General features: G+C 51.7%; 1 protein-coding gene across 3 annotated transcripts in view; it reads left to right on the top strand.

Annotated features, from left to right (window-relative positions):
* The window catches only part of ITGB4 (integrin subunit beta 4), a 31,759-nt gene that overhangs the window by 3,473 nt on the left and 6,350 nt on the right, over nt 1–21,936 (top strand). For all 3 annotated transcript variants that reach the window (XM_080922360.1, XM_080922358.1, XM_080922359.1), the window contains exons 3-30: nt 986–1,068; nt 1,333–1,434; nt 1,574–1,778; nt 2,710–2,806; nt 2,970–3,141; nt 5,325–5,588; nt 5,889–5,978; nt 6,276–6,398; nt 6,646–6,810; nt 7,200–7,276; nt 8,608–8,810; nt 10,178–10,281; nt 10,370–10,468; nt 10,608–10,737; nt 11,471–11,593; nt 11,681–11,787; nt 12,677–12,710; nt 12,870–13,061; nt 13,339–13,442; nt 13,672–13,730; nt 13,899–13,922; nt 14,703–14,851; nt 14,929–15,108; nt 15,574–15,722; nt 18,836–19,040; nt 20,331–20,488; nt 20,730–20,910; nt 21,007–21,144. In XM_080922360.1, the coding sequence (XP_080778486.1) occupies nt 986–1,068; nt 1,333–1,434; nt 1,574–1,778; nt 2,710–2,806; nt 2,970–3,141; nt 5,325–5,588; nt 5,889–5,978; nt 6,276–6,398; nt 6,646–6,810; nt 7,200–7,276; nt 8,608–8,810; nt 10,178–10,281; nt 10,370–10,468; nt 10,608–10,737; nt 11,471–11,593; nt 11,681–11,787; nt 12,677–12,710; nt 12,870–13,061; nt 13,339–13,442; nt 13,672–13,730; nt 13,899–13,922; nt 14,703–14,851; nt 14,929–15,108; nt 15,574–15,722; nt 18,836–19,040; nt 20,331–20,488; nt 20,730–20,910; nt 21,007–21,144 (3,717 nt within the window). The remainder of the gene's footprint in view (nt 1–985; nt 1,069–1,332; nt 1,435–1,573; nt 1,779–2,709; nt 2,807–2,969; nt 3,142–5,324; nt 5,589–5,888; nt 5,979–6,275; nt 6,399–6,645; nt 6,811–7,199; nt 7,277–8,607; nt 8,811–10,177; nt 10,282–10,369; nt 10,469–10,607; nt 10,738–11,470; nt 11,594–11,680; nt 11,788–12,676; nt 12,711–12,869; nt 13,062–13,338; nt 13,443–13,671; nt 13,731–13,898; nt 13,923–14,702; nt 14,852–14,928; nt 15,109–15,573; nt 15,723–18,835; nt 19,041–20,330; nt 20,489–20,729; nt 20,911–21,006; nt 21,145–21,936) is intronic.

The following is a 21,936-nucleotide window of genomic DNA, read 5'->3' on the forward strand; positions in this document are numbered from 1 at the left end:
TTCATCTCCTGAGAACCTACTGTGTGCCCAGCATTAGGCACAAGGTTCTTGTGGTAAACAAGACAGAGCCCCTTCATTAGAGGAAGGTCAGGGGACAGACTAGTCCCCTGGAAGCAATATAAGAGGCACGAGCCATAATGAGGAGGGACTGACAGGGAGGGAATGGTGGGTGTGACTTGTCACAGGGATGACAGCCACACTGGACAGAGAAGAGTTTCTGTAGGGCCAAACAATTACAGCCAACCTTTTGACTCTGAGATGCGATGGTGTCTACAAAGTTCATGCTTGAGAACTATGCAGTCAGTTACCAAAAAAAAAAAAAAAAAAAAAAAAAAAAAAAAAAAATCTCATGGTATTTTCCCTAAGTCTACAATTGTGCATTGGTCTGCACTGACAATTATGTTTAGTCGCAGGAGCCTGAGGGCTAAAGAGATGGTGTAGCAGCAAGGGTGGTCCATCCAGCAAAGCCTTCCTTCACCTTCATCCTTGTCTTTCTATTCATCCTCCCAACTTAAGAGGGTTCCAGGGCTGGAGAGATTGCTCAGTGGTTAGAGCTCTGACTGCTCTTCCAGAGGTTCAATTCCCAGCAACCCCATGGTGGCTCACAACCATCTGTAATGAGATCTGATGCCCTCTCTAGTATGTCTGAGGACAGCTACAGTGTACTTATATATGATAAATAAATGAATAAATCTAAAAAAAGAAAGAGAGAGAGAGAAGGAAGGAGGGAAGGAAGGAAGGAAGGAAGGAAGGAAAGAAAGAAAGAAAGAAAGAAAGAAAGAAAGAAAGAAAGAAAGAAAGAAGATTCCAGGTTTGAGACCTGGCCCTGCTCGTTTCTAGCTGTATGGAATAGACAGACAGACCGTGTTCTCCTCTCTAAGTTTGGGAATGTTCTAAATTTGGGAGTGAGAAGCCACACTTCTCCCTGGTGAGAGTGGCAGCTGGGAAGGCTGAGGTCTTCATTCCTGTACCGTCTGCTCACCAGCCAACCGCTGCAAGAAGGCTCAGGTGAAGAGCTGTACAGAGTGCATCCGGGTGGACAAGAGCTGTGCCTACTGCACAGATGAGGTGAGCGACAGCCACTCGGCTTTCTGGGCCAGCCTGAGCTCCCCTTATCCCACTTGTGGGCCAGCCTGAGCTTCCATCCACCGCCCCTTGCCCCACTTCTGGCTCTGGCCAACTTGACTCTTGCCATCCCATCAGCCTAGCCTCAGACTAGCCTGGGATGCGAGAAGAGGTGAGGGGTGGGAGTATCAGAAAGAAATAAACCAGGAGTTGGACAGCCCAGGGTTGGCTGTCACCTGCCCTGAGCCCATCTGCTTTTCTGAATAGCTGTTCAAGGAGAGGCGTTGCAACACCCAGGCAGAGCTTCTGTCTGCAGGCTGCCGGGAAGAGAGCGTGCTGGTCATGGAGAGCAGTCTTGAGATCACAGAGGTGCCTGGAGTGGGGTGGAAGGGTGGGCATAAGGCTGGATGGTTATAAGGGACCATGGTGCTCCGTGGCAGACCTGGGATACCCCCTTCAGATCTCCAGAGTGACCTCCTAATAAACCACTTCTCTACCTCGGACACAGAACACCCAGATTGACACCAGCCTGCACCGCAGCCAGGTATCTCCCCAAGGTCTGCACGTGCGGCTGCGGCCGGGTGAGGAGCGCAACTTTGTCTTCAAGGTGTTTGAGCCCCTGGAGAGCCCCGTGGATCTGTATATCCTCATGGACTTCTCCAACTCCATGTCTGATGATCTGGACAACCTCAAGCAGATGGGGCAGAACCTGGGTACGGCTGCAGTGTAAAGGGAGAGTGGAGGGGGGCTCGCCCCGCTAGCTCAGGAGGCTGCACGCCGCGGCACGGGACAGCTGCACATACCTCTAGTAGAAAGGTGAAACATCTGAGCCCCCAACACACATACGCCTCAGAGCCTCCATTCACAGAGGGAGATTTGAGATTTCACAGGAGGCTCACGAATGACCAGCCCTGACAAAGAGGGAACCCCATGCCACAACCCCGTGTCACAACCCCTTACCACAAGGCCATGGCTAAACTATGTCCTATTATTTCTTCTCTCTCTCTCTCTCTCTCTCTCTCTCTCTCTCTCTCTCTCTCTCTTTGAATATTTGTTTTTATTGTGAGTGCACTGTACATTGTCACTGTCCTCAGACACCAGCAGAGGGCATCAGATCCCATTACAGATGGTTGTGAGCCACCATGTGGTTGCTGGGAATTGAACTCAGGACCTCTGGAAGAGCAGTCAGTGCTCTTAACCGCTGAGCCATCTCTCCAGCCCTGGCTCACTGTTTCTAAATGCATAATTCTAAGTTCCCTTCCGCTCCATGTTCCCCACCCTGCAATGAGGGCTGGAGACATGCCTCTACAGTTAAGAGCACCGGCTGCCCTTCCAGAAGACCTGGGTTCAATTCCCAGCATCCATGGGGCAGATCATAACCATCTGTAGCTCCATTTCTGGGAGACGTGATCCCTCCTTGGGCCTCCTTATGCCACGCACCCTCATGTTACACAGTCATATATGCTGACAAATGCCCATACACATGAAATAAAAGGAAAGGAACAAGAGCTAAAAGTACATGAGCTGATGTGTAATACTGTTCACAAGAGGTTGCCTTTGCTAGCTTCCTCCTTCCTGAACCAGCATAGGGTCCCCTGTAGGGATGCTGGCACCCAACTGTCTTTCTTTCTTCCTGATGCCCAGCCAAGATCCTGCGCCAGCTCACCAGTGACTACACTATTGGATTTGGAAAGTTTGTGGACAAAGTCAGTGTCCCTCAGACAGACATGAGGCCTGAGAAGTGAGTGGCTGAATGGGTGTGGGTGGGCAGGGGTCCTGGCCGCGTGCCCTGTGTCCTCTCACACTGGCACAGAGAGTTCTCCTCTCACTGGTATGTCACAGGCACTGGAGCATGTGGGGCCTGGTTCTTTTCTGACGCTGACTCTGTTTCCACCTCTGCCCAGGCTGAAGGAGCCCTGGCCCAACAGCGACCCCCCATTCTCCTTCAAGAACGTTATCAGCTTAACAGAGAATGTGGAAGAATTCTGGGACAAACTGCAAGGAGAACGCATCTCAGGCAACCTGGACGCTCCTGAAGGGGGCTTCGATGCCATCCTGCAGACAGCCGTGTGCACAGTGAGTGCCAGGGGACCCTGCCAGCCTAGGCCAGGTTTGCAGCTTTCTGGGAAGGACATAGACGTCTGCTGGCCTGCTCCACAACCGTTAGGCTCAGAGTCCCTGAAGGGAGTCCCCAGAGGCTTGGACCCCATTCCTTAAGATCATCAGATGTTCCATCAGCCCCTAATTCCAATAGTAGTTTTGATGCTGGGAATCCAGGTCTGTACCTGTGTTATCACAACCTGTGTTCATATTGGTCAGTGAGGCCGACATGGGTCTAGTAGCCCTGGAATATTCAAGGCCCTGACGGTAGCCTACCAGACTGTCTCCCAGATCTATCCTCAGACACACCAGAAGAGGGCATCGGGTCCCATTACAGATGGTTGTGAGCCACCATGTGATTGCTGGGAATTGAACTCAGGACCTCTGGAAGAACAGTCAGTGCTCTTAACCATTGAACCTTCTCTCCAGCCCTATTTATTTATTTGTTTGTTTGTTTGTTTATCTATGTATGTTAGCGGTCAGGAGATAACTTTTGGAGGGTCAGTTCTCTCCTTTCCCCATGCCTGGGGGAGGGGCGGGTTTAACTCAGATTATCAGGCTTGAAGACAAGGACCATTGTCTGCAGAGCCTTTCTCCAGCCCAGGGCTGGCAGTTAAAATGGCCACTTCTTTTTATGCCTGAATCAGTCTTTTTTTTTTTTTTTTTTTTTTTTTTGCATTTTGGAAATAATCTATCTACACTACAGGTACATTAGAAAACAAAGATCGAAATAGCCGATAATTCCAAAATCAACGAGCACCTATCCCTTTGATAGCCTGTCTGTGTTTTTTTTTTTTTTCTTTTCCCTACTTTACATAGTGGGATTTTTTTTCTATAATTCTGAAACTTGACCCCTCCCACTTTGCCTATTTTTTCTTCACTTAATATGCCATCACAGGCACGTTTGTGTAATGCACACTTTTTGAAAGCACTCTGTAGAAAGTCAGGCAGGGCCAGACACATCCACAATCCCAGCAGTTGGGAAGTAGAGGTAAGGTGATCAGGAGTCTAAGAACATCCTCAGCTACATAGTGAGTTCAAGACCAGCATGGGCTACATGAGACCCTGTCTAAAAAAGGAAACAGACTGCAGGTTGGGGGAGTATGTCTTTAATCTCAGTGCTGGGCGGGCAGAGGCTGGGGATCTTGTACAAAGTGAGTTTGCAAAGACATCAGTAGCTACATGCCTAAGCCTCATGTGGTGGCATATGCCTTTAGTTCCAGCTTTTGAGAGGCAGGAGGATCTCTGAGTTTGAAGCCAACCTGGTTTATATAATGAGTTCTAGGACAATGAGGACTACATAGAGAAACCCTGTCTCAAGATAAATAAATAAATAAAAAAGAAACAAACAAACAAAATCCTCTCAAATAGTGTTAGATGTGGTGGTCTGTGCCGACAGCCCCAGCATTCAAGAGGCTAAGGCAAGAAGATGGCCAGTCTGAGGTCAGCCTGGATTACAGGGCAAGGCCTTATCTTAAAAACAACGACGACCTATGTATTTTTCAAATTGTTTGCCATCTGCTGCTGTCTTAGTCAGTGCTCTATTGCTGTGAAGAGACACTATGACCACAGCAACTCTTTCATTGGAGCCTTGCTTACAGTCTCAGCGGTTTAGCCCATTATTACGGCAGGAAGCATGGAAGTGTGCAGGGAAACACAGTTTTCATCCATAGCCACAGGCAGGAGGAAGAGACACTGGGCTAGGAATAAGCTTCTGAAACCCCAAAGCCTCCAACAAGCCACGCCTCCTTATCCTTCTCATGTAGTGCCACTCACTGATGCTGAGTCAGATAGATAAGCCTGTCCTCTGGAAACCACCATAACCACACCACCCCATCTCTTTCAACTTGTGCATTTCACTTAACATGGTGCTGTGAACATTGTCCTATACATCTAAACTATCCTTACAGTGTGGCTGAAGGCTTGGGGTCAGGGGGAGCTGGCCCAGGGTATCAGGTTTGACCCTCTCACTGGGCACACTCTGCACATCATCCCTTCCCCACTCTTCTCTGCCATTCACATGATAGCACATGCTGTGACTCCTGTGGCTTCCGTCCAGCCCCCTGTTGGGAACTGCTTCCCTTTTCCTAGGTCATGAAAGAATGTCAGTCCTCGGCAAGCAGCCTGCTTAGTGGGCGTGGCCCCTCCTTGCCTTGCAGAGGGACATTGGCTGGAGGGCTGACAGCACCCACCTGCTAGTGTTCTCCACCGAGTCTGCCTTCCACTATGAGGCTGATGGTGCCAACGTGCTGTCTGGCATCATGAACCGCAACGATGAGAAGTGCCACCTGGACGCCACGGGCACCTACACCCAATACAAGACACAGGACTACCCATCCGTGCCCACACTGGTTCGCCTGCTGGCCAAGCATAACATTATCCCTATCTTTGCGGTCACCAACTACTCTTACAGCTACTACGAGGTGTGAGGCCTGAACCCCTTGGGCAGTGCAGGGGGGTGGAAAACAGAACCTCTCAACTTTCTTCATTTTATTCTTCCCTCTTCATCCACCCCCCCTTCCCAAAGCTTCTGGGTCCCTAGGAGTGGGCTCTGATGGGAAGGTCTCTTGCCCATCCCCTACCTGAACTCTCAGACAGAAGAGAGAGTAGGTGCTTGGTTTTAGCACTTAGAAGTATCTAAAGATAGCTATCTAGTAAGATAGTATCTAAGGAAGATACAAAGTGAAGGAGCTTAACCCACAGGCCTGTGTTGTCTCTTGCAGAAGCTCCATAAATATTTCCCTGTCTCCTCTCTGGGAGTCCTGCAGGAGGATTCATCCAACATCGTGGAGCTGCTGGAGGAGGCCTTTTATGTGAGGAGCAGAGGCGGGGATGGCAAAGGCTGAGCCCCTCTAAGACAGGGAGGGAGGAAGGAGTGGGCGAGCAGTTGAAGGATGAATCTGGGATAATCCAAAGAAGCAGGGCTCTGGCCATCCCTGGAGCCTGAGTGTCTACTTGGCAATGGCCCAGGCTCCCACAGAGCCTGCTACTGTGCCCCCAAGATCACCCCCATCTGTCTTCCATTCCAGTCAGGTGAAGAACAGCCAGGCCAGGCCAAGGTGTCTGAGCCCGGGCTCCCCACAGAACACTGATCATTTCTCTTCCTCCAGCGAATTCGCTCCAACCTGGACATCCGGGCTCTGGACAGCCCAAGAGGCCTGAGGACAGAGGTCACCTCTGATACTCTCCAGAAGACAGAGACTGGGTCCTTTCACATCAAGCGGGGGGAAGTGGTATGCTCCTCTGGACACAGGAGAATGGGAGGTTAGGTGTGGTTTCCTAAAGGAGTGGCATCTTCTAACAAGGGACACGTAGGGACCCTGGGGTTCCACTCTTCTGGCACATTTCTCTGCTTGCCTACATTCCTGTCCATACACTGGGAGTAAACAAGAGTGCGCAGCCGTGAGGTTGCTAAGTTGAGCGAGCAGGCTAATGTGGCTGAACCACTGTTTGCCTCGGCTGACACTGGGATCCCCGTAGGGCACATACAATGTGCAGCTTCGGGCAGTGGAGGACATAGATGGGACACATGTGTGCCAACTGGCCAAAGAAGACAAAGAGGGCAATATCCACCTGAAGCCCTCCTTCTCTGACGGCCTCCAGATGGATGTGGGCGTCATCTGTGATGTGTGCCCCTGTGAGCTGGTAAGAATCAGCCAGCTGTGGGTCACGGAGGGAGGAACTGAGCCCCCGCACTAGGACCCTGGGTAAAAGATGCGGGACCTCCTATGGATACAGATCCCTGGAGGGCTGCCCCAAGCCACGGAGAGCAGCGGAAATACCCAGTGGCAATACCAGGCATACTAGAAACAGGTGTGACTAAAGCGTTTAGGAGTCTGGAAAAGGAAAACAAAACAAAACAGGAGAGAGAGAGAGAGAGAGAGAGAGAGAGAGAGAGAGAGAGAGAGAGAGAGAGAGAGAGAGTTTCAGACCAGCTTCAGCTGCATTGGGAGACCTTGTCCCCTACCCACCAAATGTGCCCAGTGGCTCTGTCCGTCCCTTCTGTGCATGCACACACCACGATCTTGTTCCAGCAAAAGGAAGTTCAGTCACCTCGCTGTCACTACAAAGGAGACTTCATGTGTGGACACTGTGTGTGCAACGAGGGCTGGTGAGTGGGGGAAGGGAACCTGACACGTTTGTCCACGGGGTATTGCTTGTATGTATTCAGGTCCTTGAAAGAGCTGAAGGAAGGATACACTCGATTGGTGGGCGGATCCAGTTTAGAACAATCTGGGATGGTCCTTACTTAACTGAATCTGGCTTGGTCTGTTTGGGGCTTGTTTCATTGTGTTTGGTTGATTGAATGGTGAGTTGTGTTGAGTCTTACTGTGTAGGGCAGATTGGCCTCAAACTCGCAATCCTGTCTCAGACTTACAAGTTCTGAGAGTCTATGCTACAAGATCTGTCTCTGATCTCCAACTCTTCCTCCTCTTCTTCCTCCTCCTCCTCTTCTTCAATTACAATGGTGCAAAAATTGCTAGCTGCAGGCCAGACTGGGCTAAGCTGTTACTGGCTTAGGTACTGAAAATGTGGTTCAGTTTACAATGGGTTTGTTGAGCATAACCCTATCATAAACTGAGGCGCATCCACATATGGACACATGGGCTATTTCTGGGTGTCTCTCTGCTAAGACAAGATGGCTGTCAGGGGCAGGACTAGGTGCTGAGGGTAGGTTTAACTCACTTTTCACGTCAAATCTTTTCCACCACACACAGACCACCTAATCTGAAATGAGCTTAGTAGCAAATATGATGGCTTACCTCCCAGCACCCGGGAGGCAGAGGCAGGTGGATCTCTGAGACTTTGAAACTAGTCTGGTCTATACATACAGCAAGTTCCGGGCCAGCTAGGCCTGTGTCGTGAAACCCTGTCTCACTCAGAAAGAAAAGAAATCAGCTTGTACTCGAGTGTTGGTAAGGGTTGGTAAGCTGCGAGACACTTGCTGGTCACAGTGATATTTGTGTGCAGAGCACTTGGTGACTTGGGGAGCTAAGGCAAAAGGATTTTCCAAGCCCAGCAGCTTGAATCCTGAGCAATACAGTGAAACCTTAAACAAGCAGCCAATCCACCCTATCTAGGTGCAGTGGTGCCCGCCTGTGATCCCAATACTGGGAGGCAGAGCGAGGATCTGGACAGAACCAGCCTAGTCTTAGTGAGTTCCAAGTCAGCCAGGGGCCTCCTAGAAAGACTGTTTCACAACAAAAAACAAAGACAAGCAAAATCACCCCGAGACACTGAGCAAGTCTGTCATGAGTTGAGACAGATGACCATTGAAGAGGGATATTTAGTGAGCAGGTAACAGGACCCTGAGCCTGTCTGTGCTGACTTGGATTTTACCTCCACCCTTGGGGATCCTCAGTTTTGTGGTCTGTAAAATGGGAGCATAAAAATCCCAGGCTTCCTCCCAGGCCGTGGAATAGTAACCAGTTCCTTCTTCAGGAGCGGCAAAACCTGCAACTGCTCCACCGGCTCTCTGAGTGACACGCAGCCCTGCCTGCGTGAGGGTGAGGACAAACCATGCTCAGGCCATGGTGAGTGCCAGTGTGGACGCTGTGTGTGCTACGGTGAAGGCCGCTACGAGGGTCACTTCTGCGAGTACGACAACTTCCAGTGTCCCCGCACCTCTGGATTCCTGTGTAATGGTGAGATCAGCAGCCCTGACCAGCCCCATGGGCAGGGAGGGTACTTGGTGGAGGCAGAGCCTCCCCCTCACTCTTCAAGTTCAGCCAGAACCTGGACCTCCCTCCCCTCATCTGCAAAGTCCATGACCAAGGTCCCTGACAGCCACAAGACTCCCTTCCCCGGGGCAGTCCCGTTGGACTCCCAATGACTGGTAGGAGCACGGCAGAACAGTCTTTCTCTTCCAATGACGCAAAACTTCTAGTGGCAGCCACAAATTTGTGTCTCCTCCATATTTCCAAAGGGCGTAGCGCGGTGTTGCCTATGCCGTGAGTGCTGAGATCATACAGGTCTGTGCTCATGGGCAAGGCGGTAGTTAGAGACGCAGAAATGAAAACCCAACCATTAGCTATTTATTAAACTCCTGCTGCATACTGCTCTTGCTTTCCTGTACTTTTATCTATCCTGTTTTTTGTGTTTTAATCTTTATTACCCTTTGTGTGTCTGAGTGTGGTGTGTGTGTGTGTCGTGGTATATCGATGGAGATCAAAGGAGCTACTTCTCTCTCTTTCCATCCTGTTGGTCCTAGAGATTGACTCATATCCTCAGGCTTTTCAGGCTTGATACGCGCCCCCCCCCCTTCCCCCGTGTGGCTTTTGTCTACTGTTTCTTCTCTTTGGGGGCTTCATCCCAGAGTGTGGTGGAGAAATGAAAGGGTAAACTAGGTAGGTGTATCTGGAGAAGAACACACAGTAGAGGCAGAGGTGGGATTGAGGAGGGGAGGAAGATATTTGGGGGGATGTAGGGGGTGGTGTAGAAGCAGCTTGGGTTGGGGGGTCAGCAGAGAGCTTCACTTAGGGTTTTGTGTTTACCCTGCCTGCTATACTCCCTTGTGAAACCGAAGCATTCACTGGTAGAGTCTCTAGATACTTTGTCACCGCCTTCCTGGCTTTAGGAAGACATTGTTGATTGACTGGGGGCAGGACCACCCACACTACTGAACAGGCCTGTGAGTTGTCTTTCTCCTCCCACCTTGTGTGTCCTGGAGACTGAATTCAGATTACACTCCACTCCGGGCCGGCAAGTCCCTCTTCCCTCTGAGCCATCTCACCAGCCCCTGCAGTTTGCTTTCTTATTTATTTATATCCGTACCTTTTCCCAGCCTGTTGTCCCATTAGAGATCCTTGAAGAAGGAAATCACAGGAACAGATTTGTGTTTGGGGAAGGTCACTCTGCCTTCAGAAGAAGGCAGAATAGAAAGGAGATGATTCCAGAAAAACTGAGGGGCAGCTTCTGTCACAGAGCTCCCAGAGGCCCACTGTAACGGGTGGCCATCTTGAATGGCATGTATAAATATGGTTCTTCTCCTCCTTCTCTCCTCTCTTTACAGACCGGGGTCGCTGCTCCATGGGAGAGTGTGTGTGTGAGCCTGGCTGGACAGGCCGCAGCTGTGACTGTCCCCTCAGCAATGCCACCTGCATCGACAGCAATGGGGTAGGCCTGGGCAGAGGGCAGATGGCATGGGCATTAAAGGGGGCAGGCAAGGCTAGAGCTTGGCTCACTGTTGACTCCCCTGCCTCAGGGCATCTGCAACGGAAGAGGCTACTGTGAGTGTGGCCGCTGTCACTGCAACCAGCAGTCGCTCTACACAGACACCACCTGTGAGATCAACTACTCTGCGGTGAGACGAGGGTTTCTGGGGTGTGGGCAAGAGAAGCCCAGGAACTGCAGAGGCTGGGAAGGAGAAGCTGGCTGAGAGAACTAGGGTAGGGGAGCCCGGTCCACCCAGCATGGTGTCTATTTTCCTCTCCTCTCCCCAGATACGCCTGGGCCTCTGTGAGGACCTCCGCTCCTGTGTGCAGTGCCAGGCATGGGGCACCGGGGAGAAGAAGGGGCGCACGTGTGAGGAATGCAGCTTTAAGGTCAAGATGGTTGACGAGCTTAAGAAAGGTAGGGGCATCAGCAGGGTACCCCACATCTTAAATACCAGCACTTGGGAGACAGCAGCAGGTCTACTTAATGAGTCCCAGTGCAGCATGGGTAAACCCTGTCTCCAGGGAGAGAGGTGGGTAAAGGGTCTGAGAGACATAGCGACTCACCACTGAATCTAGGCGGGAAGAACCCAGCGGGGAGGAGGGGTCGCTCTCTGGGGGGAAAAGGCTTGGGCTCTGATTTGAGGTCATGCATCCCAGACTGGGTTTGTGAGTGAAGCCGAGAGAGGCTTCAGGACCTAGACTGGGGAAGCTGAGCCTAGTACAGGTACAAAGTCGGAGCAAGAGGCACGGAAGCCTGGTGGTGAGCACACAGCCGGGAGGGAACGGAGAAGCCGCAACTGGGAGTGAGGGGTCGGATGAGTGAGCGACAAGGCATGCGCACAGCTGGGGAGACCCAGGCGGGGCATGTTGTTGGATGATGGGATATTATTTGTCTCCTGTGAAGTCAGCTTTGCTGGCTGGACACCATACTCATGATGGTGTGCGGTGCAGGGAGGTGGGGGAGATGAACTTTCAGACTAGGCTGTTAGTGGTGCCAGCCCTGGGCAGGGCAGTCAGGGGCGGGGCACTTAAGCTCCTCCCCAGACCTCACGCTAGGGCACGGAGGAGATAATACTTCTCCGGGCCCTGGGGTGCCCCGGAGTGGAGGGCTGGGTTCAGGGTACCATGCTAACGGTCTGTGGGTCCAGCGGAAGAGGTGGTGGAGTACTGCTCCTTCCGGGACGAGGATGACGACTGCACTTACAGCTACACCGTGGAGGGCGATGGCAGCCCTGGGCCCAACAGCACTGTCCTGGTCCACAAGAAGAAAGGTGAGCTGGCAGGTGGGCGCACGCAGCCTGTGTCCCCTGGCAGCCCGGGCGGACATGCGCACTTGCCTCTCTTCTCTGACCCTGCAGACTGCCCTCCCGGCTCCTTCTGGTGGCTCATCCCCCTGCTCATCTTCCTCCTGTTGCTCCTGGCATTGCTTCTGCTGCTCTGCTGGAAATACTGTGCCTGCTGCAAAGTAAGTCCCCGGCCAGGGCCCTCCTGGGATGGAAGATCTATAGAGGATCCAGAGTTTCCACGGCAGAGTGGACCGCATCTGCCTGGAGCTGCTGTCTCGTGCTTTGGGACATCAGTGACCAGAGCCCAAGAGTACTTGTCATGGAGTCGACTCCCCATGAGCCCCCTGTGAACCAGGGAGGCAGGAGCTGACAGTCTGGGGTGCATAGCATGAGATGCTGGGTTGTAAGGGCAGAGACCACACTGTTCTAACCATGGCAGTGTGGGATGTGTGCGTATGATACATGGAAACGGGTTAAATACGTTAGAGAAATATGTGTTTCTCAGAGCCTTTAAGTGTCTACATAATGGGTTGGAAGTGTAGCTCGGTTGATGTTGGTCTTGCTTATGTATGAAGCCCTGAAGCCCTGAACTCGATCCCAAACATTCCACAAAACTGAGGCATAGCTAGACATGAAGGTGAGCATCTTTAATCTCAGCAGTCAGGAGGCAGAGGCAGGGGGATCTTTGTGAGTTTGAGGATAGCCTGGTCTACATAGCAAGAGCCAGGCCAGCATAATGAGACTGTCTCAAACAAACACTATCGAGGGGGGAGGGAGGGAGGGAGAAAGAGGGAGGGAGGGTGGGGCAAAGGGTAGGGGGAAGGAGAGGGAAAGAGGGGAGAGATATTCCTGTCATCTGGGGATAAGAATGCAGGAGGGTCCAAAGTTCAGAGTTGTCCTCAACTATATAACTACATAGCAAGTTTGGGTTACACACACATACACATGTGTATACACACACAGCACACTCACACACTTCTAGTGAAAGGACTAGATGTGGAGGTGCCTGGAGAGGCCTATCTAGCCTGGGACAACTATCTTAACCTCACTCTACCCCTTATCTCCTAGGCCTGCCTGGGGCTTCTTCCCTGCTGCAGCCGAGGTATGGGCCAGGCACTCTGTGAGCACTGGGTATCTGACCGCTCTATCTTTGGGCTGGAGGGATGTTCGGTGGAGCCAGACGCAGAGAGAGCGGGAGGCCCTGGGTTGTGGCTGTGAAGGCCTAGGTAGGGTCCCCAGTGCTGAGGACCCTTCCCCGCAGGCCACATGGTGGGCTTTAAGGAAGATCACTATATGCTCCGGGAGAACCTGATGGCTTCTGACCACCTGGACACGCCCATGCTACGAAGTGGGAACCTCAAGGGACGAGACACAGTCCGCTGGAAGATCACCAACAATGTGCAGCGGCCTGGCTTTGCTGCCCACGCCGCCAGCACCAGCCCCACGGAGCTCGGTGAGAGCCAGGGCTGGATGCTGCCCTTCTCGGCACTACCCTTAGGATCTCTGTCCCCGACCCAGGGTCATCCCATTCCTGCTTTCGTTGGGGGTTGGGTACAGGTCCAGGACTCGGTCCCTTTACGTCCCATCATGATGGCACCAAGACTCTAGGGCCTGTGTGTACCTAGCGCACAGACAATAGCGTTGTCTTCCATCTTAGGCTGGTGTGTAGACGTCACACTCTGCAGTGCCCTCTGCACAGCAGGGTGACAATGTCCGTATTTCCCACCCAGTACCCTACGGGCTATCCCTGCGCCTTGGCCGCCTCTGCACCGAGAACCTCATGAAGCCTGGCACCCGGGAGTGTGATCAGCTACGCCAGGAGGTGGAGGAAAATGTGAGGACCAGAATCAGCTGAGTGGCCTCCTGTGGGAGAGCCTAGGGCTGTAGCCTCAGAACCCAGACTTCTCTAGGCAGGAGGGAGAGGAGCTCTTTGGACATGTGCTTCAAATGGGGTCATCTTGGGTGGCAGCCGAGCCTGGGATTCAGGGTTCACCCCTCAGGCATACTGCAGCTAACCTGGAGAGCCTCTGGCTCATTCTTAACCTTCCTCCCTTGCCTGGCAGCTGAATGAGGTCTACAGACAGGTCAACGGCGCACACAAGCTCCAGCAGACCAAGTTCCGGTGAGCCCTGGGGAGCCCCGGGTCAGGTGTATGTGTGATGGTGAGCTGCCTGCCTGCGCTGAGCCCTGCCATCAGGCAGCCCGGATGCTCAGGTTTGGATGGGAGTTGTTCATTCGAGCTCCTACTCCAAAAGACGTGTGGCTCATGGTCCCCTCTTTGTCCCCACAGACAGCAGCCCAATGCCGGAAAAAAGTGAGTTGAAGAATACAAGGTGGGCAGTCCCACCTCCTTCCCTCCACCCTGAGCTCTGACCACCTACCTATCCACTCTAACCCTCTGATCACACCATGGGAAGGGAAGGACCTAAGTCCACCATTGGCTAGTCCCATGATTCCTTCCTTCCCTTGCTATTCATCAAGCAACTACTTGTAGGATGCACTTACCATGAATCAGTCCCTACGCACCGGCTCATGGCCCTGCCCCTCTTCCCCCAGGGACAGAGATTCTCATGCTGAGCCTCAGTTGCAGGCAGGTTACCAAAGAGACAGACCAGCAGGTCCTGTAGCTCCTGGGGAGGGCATTTGAGAAGGAACCCTACAGCTGGTCACAACTGGGATGGGCCACACGTGGCCAGGCTCCAAACAGCACCTGTCGAGTGCTCACAATGGACTCCACGTGCCTGGCCATCTCAGTAACTGCCGGAGTGTCACCTTTTTGGATTCTATTTTCCAAAGAGAAAACAGACTCACAGAGGTTAAGTCCCTGACCGCAGGCTGTCAAAGACCAGAGTCAGAATTTGAACCTAGAACCTGACCTGAGCCTCCCTGCTGTCCCGCACCCAACCCTTGTATCAGTAGCCCTGTTTGGCGAGGTGGGTGCGGAAGCCCCTTCCTCCTCAGGAGTAGCAGTAGTTTAGCTTCAGGGAGGAGGAGGAGCCAGTGTGAGCTTCTGGCATTGTTGTGTTACTAAAGACCCTTCACCTTCTACTGACTCACATCTTCTCCCTCCTCCTCCACTTGGACACACAACCAGGCAAGACCACACCATTGTGGACACAGTGTTGGTGGCACCCCGCTCTGCCAAGCAGACACTGCTGAAGCTGACAGAGAAGCAGGTGGAGCAGGGGTCCTTCCATGAACTCAAGGTGGCCCCTGGCTACTACACCCTCACGGCCGAGCAGGGTAGGTTCACAGGCTTCTCACTCTGTTCCCCTCCCCCCACACGTGGCCCTGAGACCTACGTGTGACTTGTACCCCAGATGCCCGGGGCATGGTGGAGTTCCAGGAGGGTGTAGAGCTGGTGGATGTGCGTGTGCCCCTCTTCATCCGGCCTGAGGATGATGATGAGAAGCAGCTGCTGGTGGAGGCCATTGATGTCCCTGTGGGCACTGCCACCCTTGGTCGGCGGCTGGTAAACATCACCATTATCAAGGAACAAGGTTGGTCAGGGGAAGGAGGAGCTAGGTCTGGGTTCCTTGATCCTCCTAATATCCAAGTGGAAATGGGACAGGCCACTTACTTTCTCTCTGAGAACCTTAGTATCTCCATCTGTAAAATGGGCACAGGCCTTTGCAAGAGGCCAAAGCTGTGCCTTTGCAGAGCACCTGGTCTAAGTAGTAGCCACTGCTCAGCCTCTCCTCTTCCTTCTTTGTGGAAACCCAACATGACAGGTCGAGACCACTGAGCTACAGCCTCAGTCCAAGTGGGAATCCCCGACTCTTAGGTGCTTGTCCCTGTCCCTACCTGACTTCCCAGTGCCTTCTGGGTTTTATTTCAACCCCTTCACTTCCTTATAAAGAAATTCCCATCCCATTCCTCTGGAGCCTGGGATGGGTAGGAGGGAGGGGAGGAGCTAAGAAGGAATTGAGCCCAGGACCTGTTAACCAGCACCTGGTTCCTTGCAGCTAGCGGGGTAGTGTCCTTTGAGCAACCGGAATATTCAGTGAGTCGTGGAGACCAAGTGGCCCGCATCCCTGTCATCCGGCACATCCTGGATAACGGCAAGTCCCAGGTCTCCTACAGCACACAGGATAACACAGCACATGGACACCGGGTAAGGCTCAGTCAAAAGGGTCTATCCAGTGGTTTCCATGGTAACTGCCCATAGACAAAGGTGGCCCCGCCATGAGAAGTGGCTCACCCAAAGTGCTAATACCCTGGCATGGTCCCATTACTGTCAGGAACTCAGGGCAAGGGGATTACTTCTCACGGATGGACCAGGTGCCTACTGAAACCATCCTTATTGTACCCTTCAGTGTCCCAGAATAGCCTAGTCACCTGTCTGCTTAATCTAGTGGACTTTGTAGTTATACATACATAATATATACATATATACATACATAATACATACATACATGTGTGTGTGTTTGAGATAGGATCTCAAACTAGAACTTAATTTGTAGATGAGGCTGGCCTTAAACTCACAGAGATCCAGCCTCTACCTCTGCCTCCTGAATGCTGGAATTAAAGGCACCACCATGCCCAGCTAAGGGCTTTTTAATTTGTGTATCTTTGTGAGCATGGGATTTTGTCTGTATGCGTGTCTGTGTACCACATGTGTGCTCAAGGAAGCCGGCTGAATGTATCAGATCTCCTAGGGCTGGAGTGAAAGTCGTGAGCTGCCACGTATGTGCTGGGTGCTGGGATCTGAACACTGGTCCTCGGGAAGAGCAGTCAGTGGTGCAAGCCACCAAGCCATCTCTCCACTCGCTCTCCACACCTATTTTTGAAGACAATGTCTCAATATGTAGCTTTGACTATCCTCAAATTTACTATGTAGACCAGGCTGGACTTGAGTTCTGCCTGCCTCTCCCTCTGAGTGCTGGGATTAAATGTGTAGGCTACCATACTCTGGGCTTCTTAAAATGGAGTTACAAACCTTGTGTCCTTGAGCTAACCCCCCAATTCTGTCATTGTCACGTCTCTGGGCTTACGCAGCCCTTCCTAACAGGGAAGGCCTTGGCCTGATCCCTTCAATCCCTAGTCAGTACTGGGAAGGATTAAGGCCACGCAGTACTGGCGAACATGTAGGTTTTCTTAGTTTTGATTCTGAATCTAGTTGGACGTGGCCTGTGATCTACTGATCCAGAGACCAGGGCAGGAAAATGACAAGTTCCAGCCATGCCAGGCTACGTAACAAAACCCTGTCTCCAAAACACAAAATAAGGGCTGGGGAGACAGCTCAACAATTAAGAATGTGCACCGATCTTGCAAAGCCACTTCAGGCGACTTACTACAGCCTGTGACTCAGTTTCGAGATCCTCCGGCCCCTGTGGTCAGTCATGGTCACCTAGGTGCAGCTGACCACACATAGACCTGTATAAACACACACAATTAAAAAAAAAAGTTGACAGTGGTGATGTGCACCTTTAATTCCAGTACTCAGGAGGCAGAGGCAGGCAGATCTCTGAGTTCAAGGCCAGCCTGGTATACAGAGCCAGTTCCAGGACAGCCAGGGCTACTACACAGAGAAACCCTGTGTTGAAGAAAAACAAAAAACAAAACCAACCAATACAAAACAAGGACATGTGAAGTCGCTCAGTGGGGTCAAATCCCTGGGACCCACATGGGAGAAGAAAACCAACTCTCTCTCTCTTTCTCTCTCTCTCTCTCTCTCTCTCTCTCTCTCTCTCTCTCTCACACACACACACACACACACACACACACACACACACATACACAAATTTATTTTTATTGGGTAGTCTGTGTATTTACATTTCAAATGTTATCCCACCCCCCCTCACCCCCCCCATCTTATTTTGCTTTTTAAAGACAGGATCTCTCTACATAGTGCTGGCTGTCCTGGAAGTTTCTATGTAGACCAGGCTGACGTCAAACCCACAGAGAGCCTCCTGTCTCTGCCTCCTGAGTGCAGAAACTGGAGACATATGGCACCACGCCCAACATAAATGTGTTTAAAATGTTAGGCGCACTGGTACAAGCAGTTAAACCCAACAGTCAGAAAGCAAAGGCAAAAGGCCAACTATTGGACGCAGTGAATCCCAGGCTAGCCTAGATGTAGCTTGGTTGCACAGCACTTGCTATGAATTCAATCCTCAATTTAAAAATAATTTAAAAATGGAGCTGGGGGTGTCGCTCAGTCGGCAGAGTGGTTACCTAGCATGCATGAAGCTGGGGTTCAATCTTCATGCCCCGCATAAATAGGGCACGGTGACTACAGTCACAGTATTCAGAAGGCAGAATGATCAGGAGTGCAAGATTATTACATGAGACCTACAGGTCTGTTTGCTCAGCACAGAGTAAACCCAGCCCAGGCGAATGAACCACCATCGATTTTCTTACTCTGTTCTTTTGTTTTCGTTTGGGTGATTGCTACTAGCCCAGAATGGCTCACACTAGCAGACCCCTTGCCTCAGCCTCCCAAGTGCTGTAATAACAGGTGTGTCCCACCAAGCCTGCCTCTCCCTATTTTTCTCCCACTTGCAGGCTTCCTTTTCTGCTCTAGCTATCAGACTATGGAATTGAACTAGCCAGCACTAGTCTGCACCGCCACCTAGTGCTTTTTGGGAGAAATTCTTTTTCATCCCATGCAGTTGGGTAAATACACCCAGGTGCTCACATCAACATCTGGGGGCTGAGCCTGCTGTGGTGGAGAGCTCCTTTAATCCCAAGCACATGGGAGTTAGAGGCAGGCAGATCTCTGTGAGTTCGAGTCCAGCCTGGTACAAAGTGAGGACAGCCAGGCCAAATACATGTCTTGAAAAATAAAGATTCTGGGGGCTTCAAGATAGCTAAGTCATTAATTTGAGTCCCAGCACCCACATGAGGTGGGCTATAACTCCAGCTTGGGAAGGTGAAATCTAATGTCCTCTCTTTTCTGGCCTCTGCCATCACACACTGCCCACCACCACCACAGTATAGACTCAAACACTCTGAAGGTACATGGAGCAGAGGGGGAACAGAGAAAGAACGAATAAAATTTAAAAATAGGAAAGCTATGGTGAATGAAAGCTATGGTGAATGAAAGCTCAGGCTAGGGCCCAACAGAATCTCAGATTTCAGTGCCACACTATAGGGGACAGACAGTTCTTTCCCTCCTGGGCATGCCCTCAATCCCAGCTGCCCTGGGCTAACCTCCTGCCTGTCTGAGAGATTTCCTGTACATTTCCTTGTGCTTGGTTCTGACTCTAATCCTTCCCGTTGCAGGATTATGTCCCTGTGGAGGGTGAGCTGCTGTTCCACCCCGGAGAGACCTGGAAGGAACTGCAGGTGAAGCTCCTGGAGCTGCAGGAAGTCGACTCCCTCCTGCGTGGCCGCCAGGTCCGACGCTTCCAAGTCCAACTCAGCAACCCTAAGTTTGGAGCCCGCCTGGGCCAGCCCAGCACAGCCACTGTTATCATCGGGGAACAAGGTGAGGAAGGTCAGCATAAGCAGGTGGAGAGGGAGGCCAGAGGACCTTCGAACCAGACTCCACTTGTCAAACCCGCAGCCAGGGCACTGGGTCAAGTGTCACTTAATCAACATTAGGGCCATACGCATCTAGGTGTCTTCCTGCAATATCTAGAACATATGTATTCTTGTCTTGGTTTGGCTTTTGAAAGAGTGTCTCATTATATGGCCTTGGCTCGTGTATGTGTGTATATATCTCTGTGTATCTGTGTCTTTCTGTGTGTATGTCCGAGTGTGTGTCTCTGTGTGTGCTTCTATGTGTATGTTTCTGTGTGTCTGTGTGTGTACTTCAGTATGTGGCACTGGGCTAAGCTCAGGCTGTCAGGCATGACAGCAAGTGCCCCTTCTGGCCGGCACCATACTTATTTTTTAATATCATTTTATTTTACTGTTTTTAAATTACGTGTATAAGTACGTGCCTGTGCGTGGGCATGTGCACCTGACTGCTTGGTACCTGCTGAGCCCAGAAGTCTCGATCCCTTGGAGCTGGGGTTCAGGCAGTTGTGAGCTGACCTGAGTACTGGAAACCAAGCTGTAAGAGCAGCACATGCTCTGAACTGCTGACCCATGAGAAAACTATTATCTGGAACTCAGATTTATCTAAGCATCCTGTGCTGAGCCGGCTGCCCTCGTGACAACCATAGGTTGAGGTCATGTGGCCAGTAGGCCCCAAACAACCCCCACCCCCTTTCCTGGCCTTATTAGTGACCAGTGAGGTACTCAGGGGAGGTGGGTAGTGAAAGGGGAGCAGATGCTCTCTGTGGAACATTCCCTGGCCTGCTAAGAGAGGAATAAGGCAGACCAGCCCCTTCTCCTTACTCTTCCAGAGAGTTCTCTGGACATTCACCTACCTGGCTGTTCCCTGCTGCACCAGACCCCCAGAGGGTAGACAAGCAGATTTTTTTTTTTTTTTTTTTTTTTTTTTTTTTTTTTGAGACAGGGTTTGTTTGTGTAACCCTGACTGTCCTGTAGACCTTGAGCTCACAGAGAATGCTGGGATTAAAGGTGTGGGCCACTGCGGCGGCAGTGGCCCACACCACCAACCAACAACCTCCCACCACCACCAACACCCTCTCCACCACAATCACTACCACCACCATCCCCTACCACCACCACCATCACCACCATCACCCTGCTAAATGAGCTGATCTTAATTCAAGCTGGGGAACCTGGGATGTTTAACAAAATTAATGGCGCACTCTGGTAGTAACATACAGAGCCAGCCGCCTAACCTCCACACCCCTTTAACTAGATGAAATGGACAGAAGTCTCATAAATCAGACACTTTCGTCGCTGCCACCACCCAGTGGAGACCTGGGTGCCCCACAGAACCCCAATGCCAAGGCTGCCGGGTCCAGGAAGATCCATTTCAACTGGCTGCCCCCTCCTGGCAAGCCAATGGGGTACAGGGTAAGGTGAGGGGCGATGGGGGGAACTGTCATTCACCTTCTACTGGTGAGTGGACTGTCCCAGGGGTGGGGGGAGGGCACAGTTGGTACCATCTGAGACCCTGAGAGCGGGAAGACCCGTTCCTGAGTTCCTCAGCTTCGTTCCTGGAATGGGGTCTGTGTCCAGGCTTTGCTGAGAGCCACCATGTCGCTTGTACAAAGGGAAAATCCAGCGCTTGCTGCTTCCCATTGAACACTCACAGGTGAAGTACTGGATCCAGGGTGACTCTGAGTCTGAAGCCCACCTGCTGGACAGCAAGGTGCCCTCGGTGGAGCTCACCAACCTGTATCCCTATTGCGACTACGAGATGAAAGTGTGTGCCTATGGGGCACAGGGCGAGGGGCCCTATAGCTCACTGGTGTCCTGCCGCACCCACCAGGAAGGTAAGTTTAGTGACGACTCCATCCACTTAGCTACCCTACTGTCAGTGTGCCCGGCCCCCTCCTCCCTCTAATATGGCTCTTCCTGTTCCCTTCCAGTACCCAGCGAGCCAGGAAGGCTGGCTTTCAATGTGGTATCTTCCACGGTGACCCAGGTGAGCTGGGCGGAACCAGCTGAGACCAATGGTGAGATCACAGCCTATGAGGTCTGCTATGGACTGGTCAACGAGGACAACCGTAAGGACCAGATTTTCCTGGCTGTCTGGAGGAGGAGGGGCATGGAGACGGAGGGATGTGTGGGGCCTGGATCATTCCTGGGCATTTGGGCTTCTTTGTCTCAGTCAAGCAGTAAGCCTGAGGCACTGAAATTTTTTTTCCCCTATTTTGGTCCGATTCCTGCTGGCTTGCATTCCAATACAATTTCCTACTGTATTCCCTAGGGTCACTGGCCCAGGGGTTACCTTTCTGTACAGGGAACCAAGGTGACTCATTTTTACACACTTCTTTCCGGGCCAGAATAACTACCAAATTTAGCAGGATGTGAGGCAGGATTGCCATATGAGCCCAAGAGTTTTGAGAAGAGCTTTGGTAAGGTAGCAAGAACCTTTCTCAGAAACAAAACAAAAACTGGACGGCCCAGAAACCACGAGGAAAAAACACAGAAAGTCTTAGATTTCAAATACATTTCCGTTTTTAGAATAGCTCCATCAAGGACTAGGGGTGTAGCTCAGTGGCAAAATGTTTGCCTCACATACGCAAGGGCCTGGGTTCGATTCCCCAGTATTTCCCCTCACTGTCACCCCAGATTTCCTTCAGTATTATTATATTATTATCTGGCAACCGTTCCTGGAAGGGAGACAGTGGCTGGACAGTCCCTGCCATCGACGTGAAACCATGAGAGTAGCCCACCTATGGAAGAGACTCACTCAAAAGTGCTCACCGTCAGCTGGCCAGGCCCAGTGAGGGAGGACTGCCTCCACCACCAAGAGATGTGGCAAAGCGTGTGCTGCCTTGGCATTTCTTACCAAA

The sequence above is a fragment of the Micromys minutus genome (assembly GCF_963924665.1).
Source record: "Micromys minutus genome assembly, chromosome: 10".
NCBI classification, from domain to species: domain Eukaryota; kingdom Metazoa; phylum Chordata; class Mammalia; order Rodentia; family Muridae; genus Micromys; species Micromys minutus.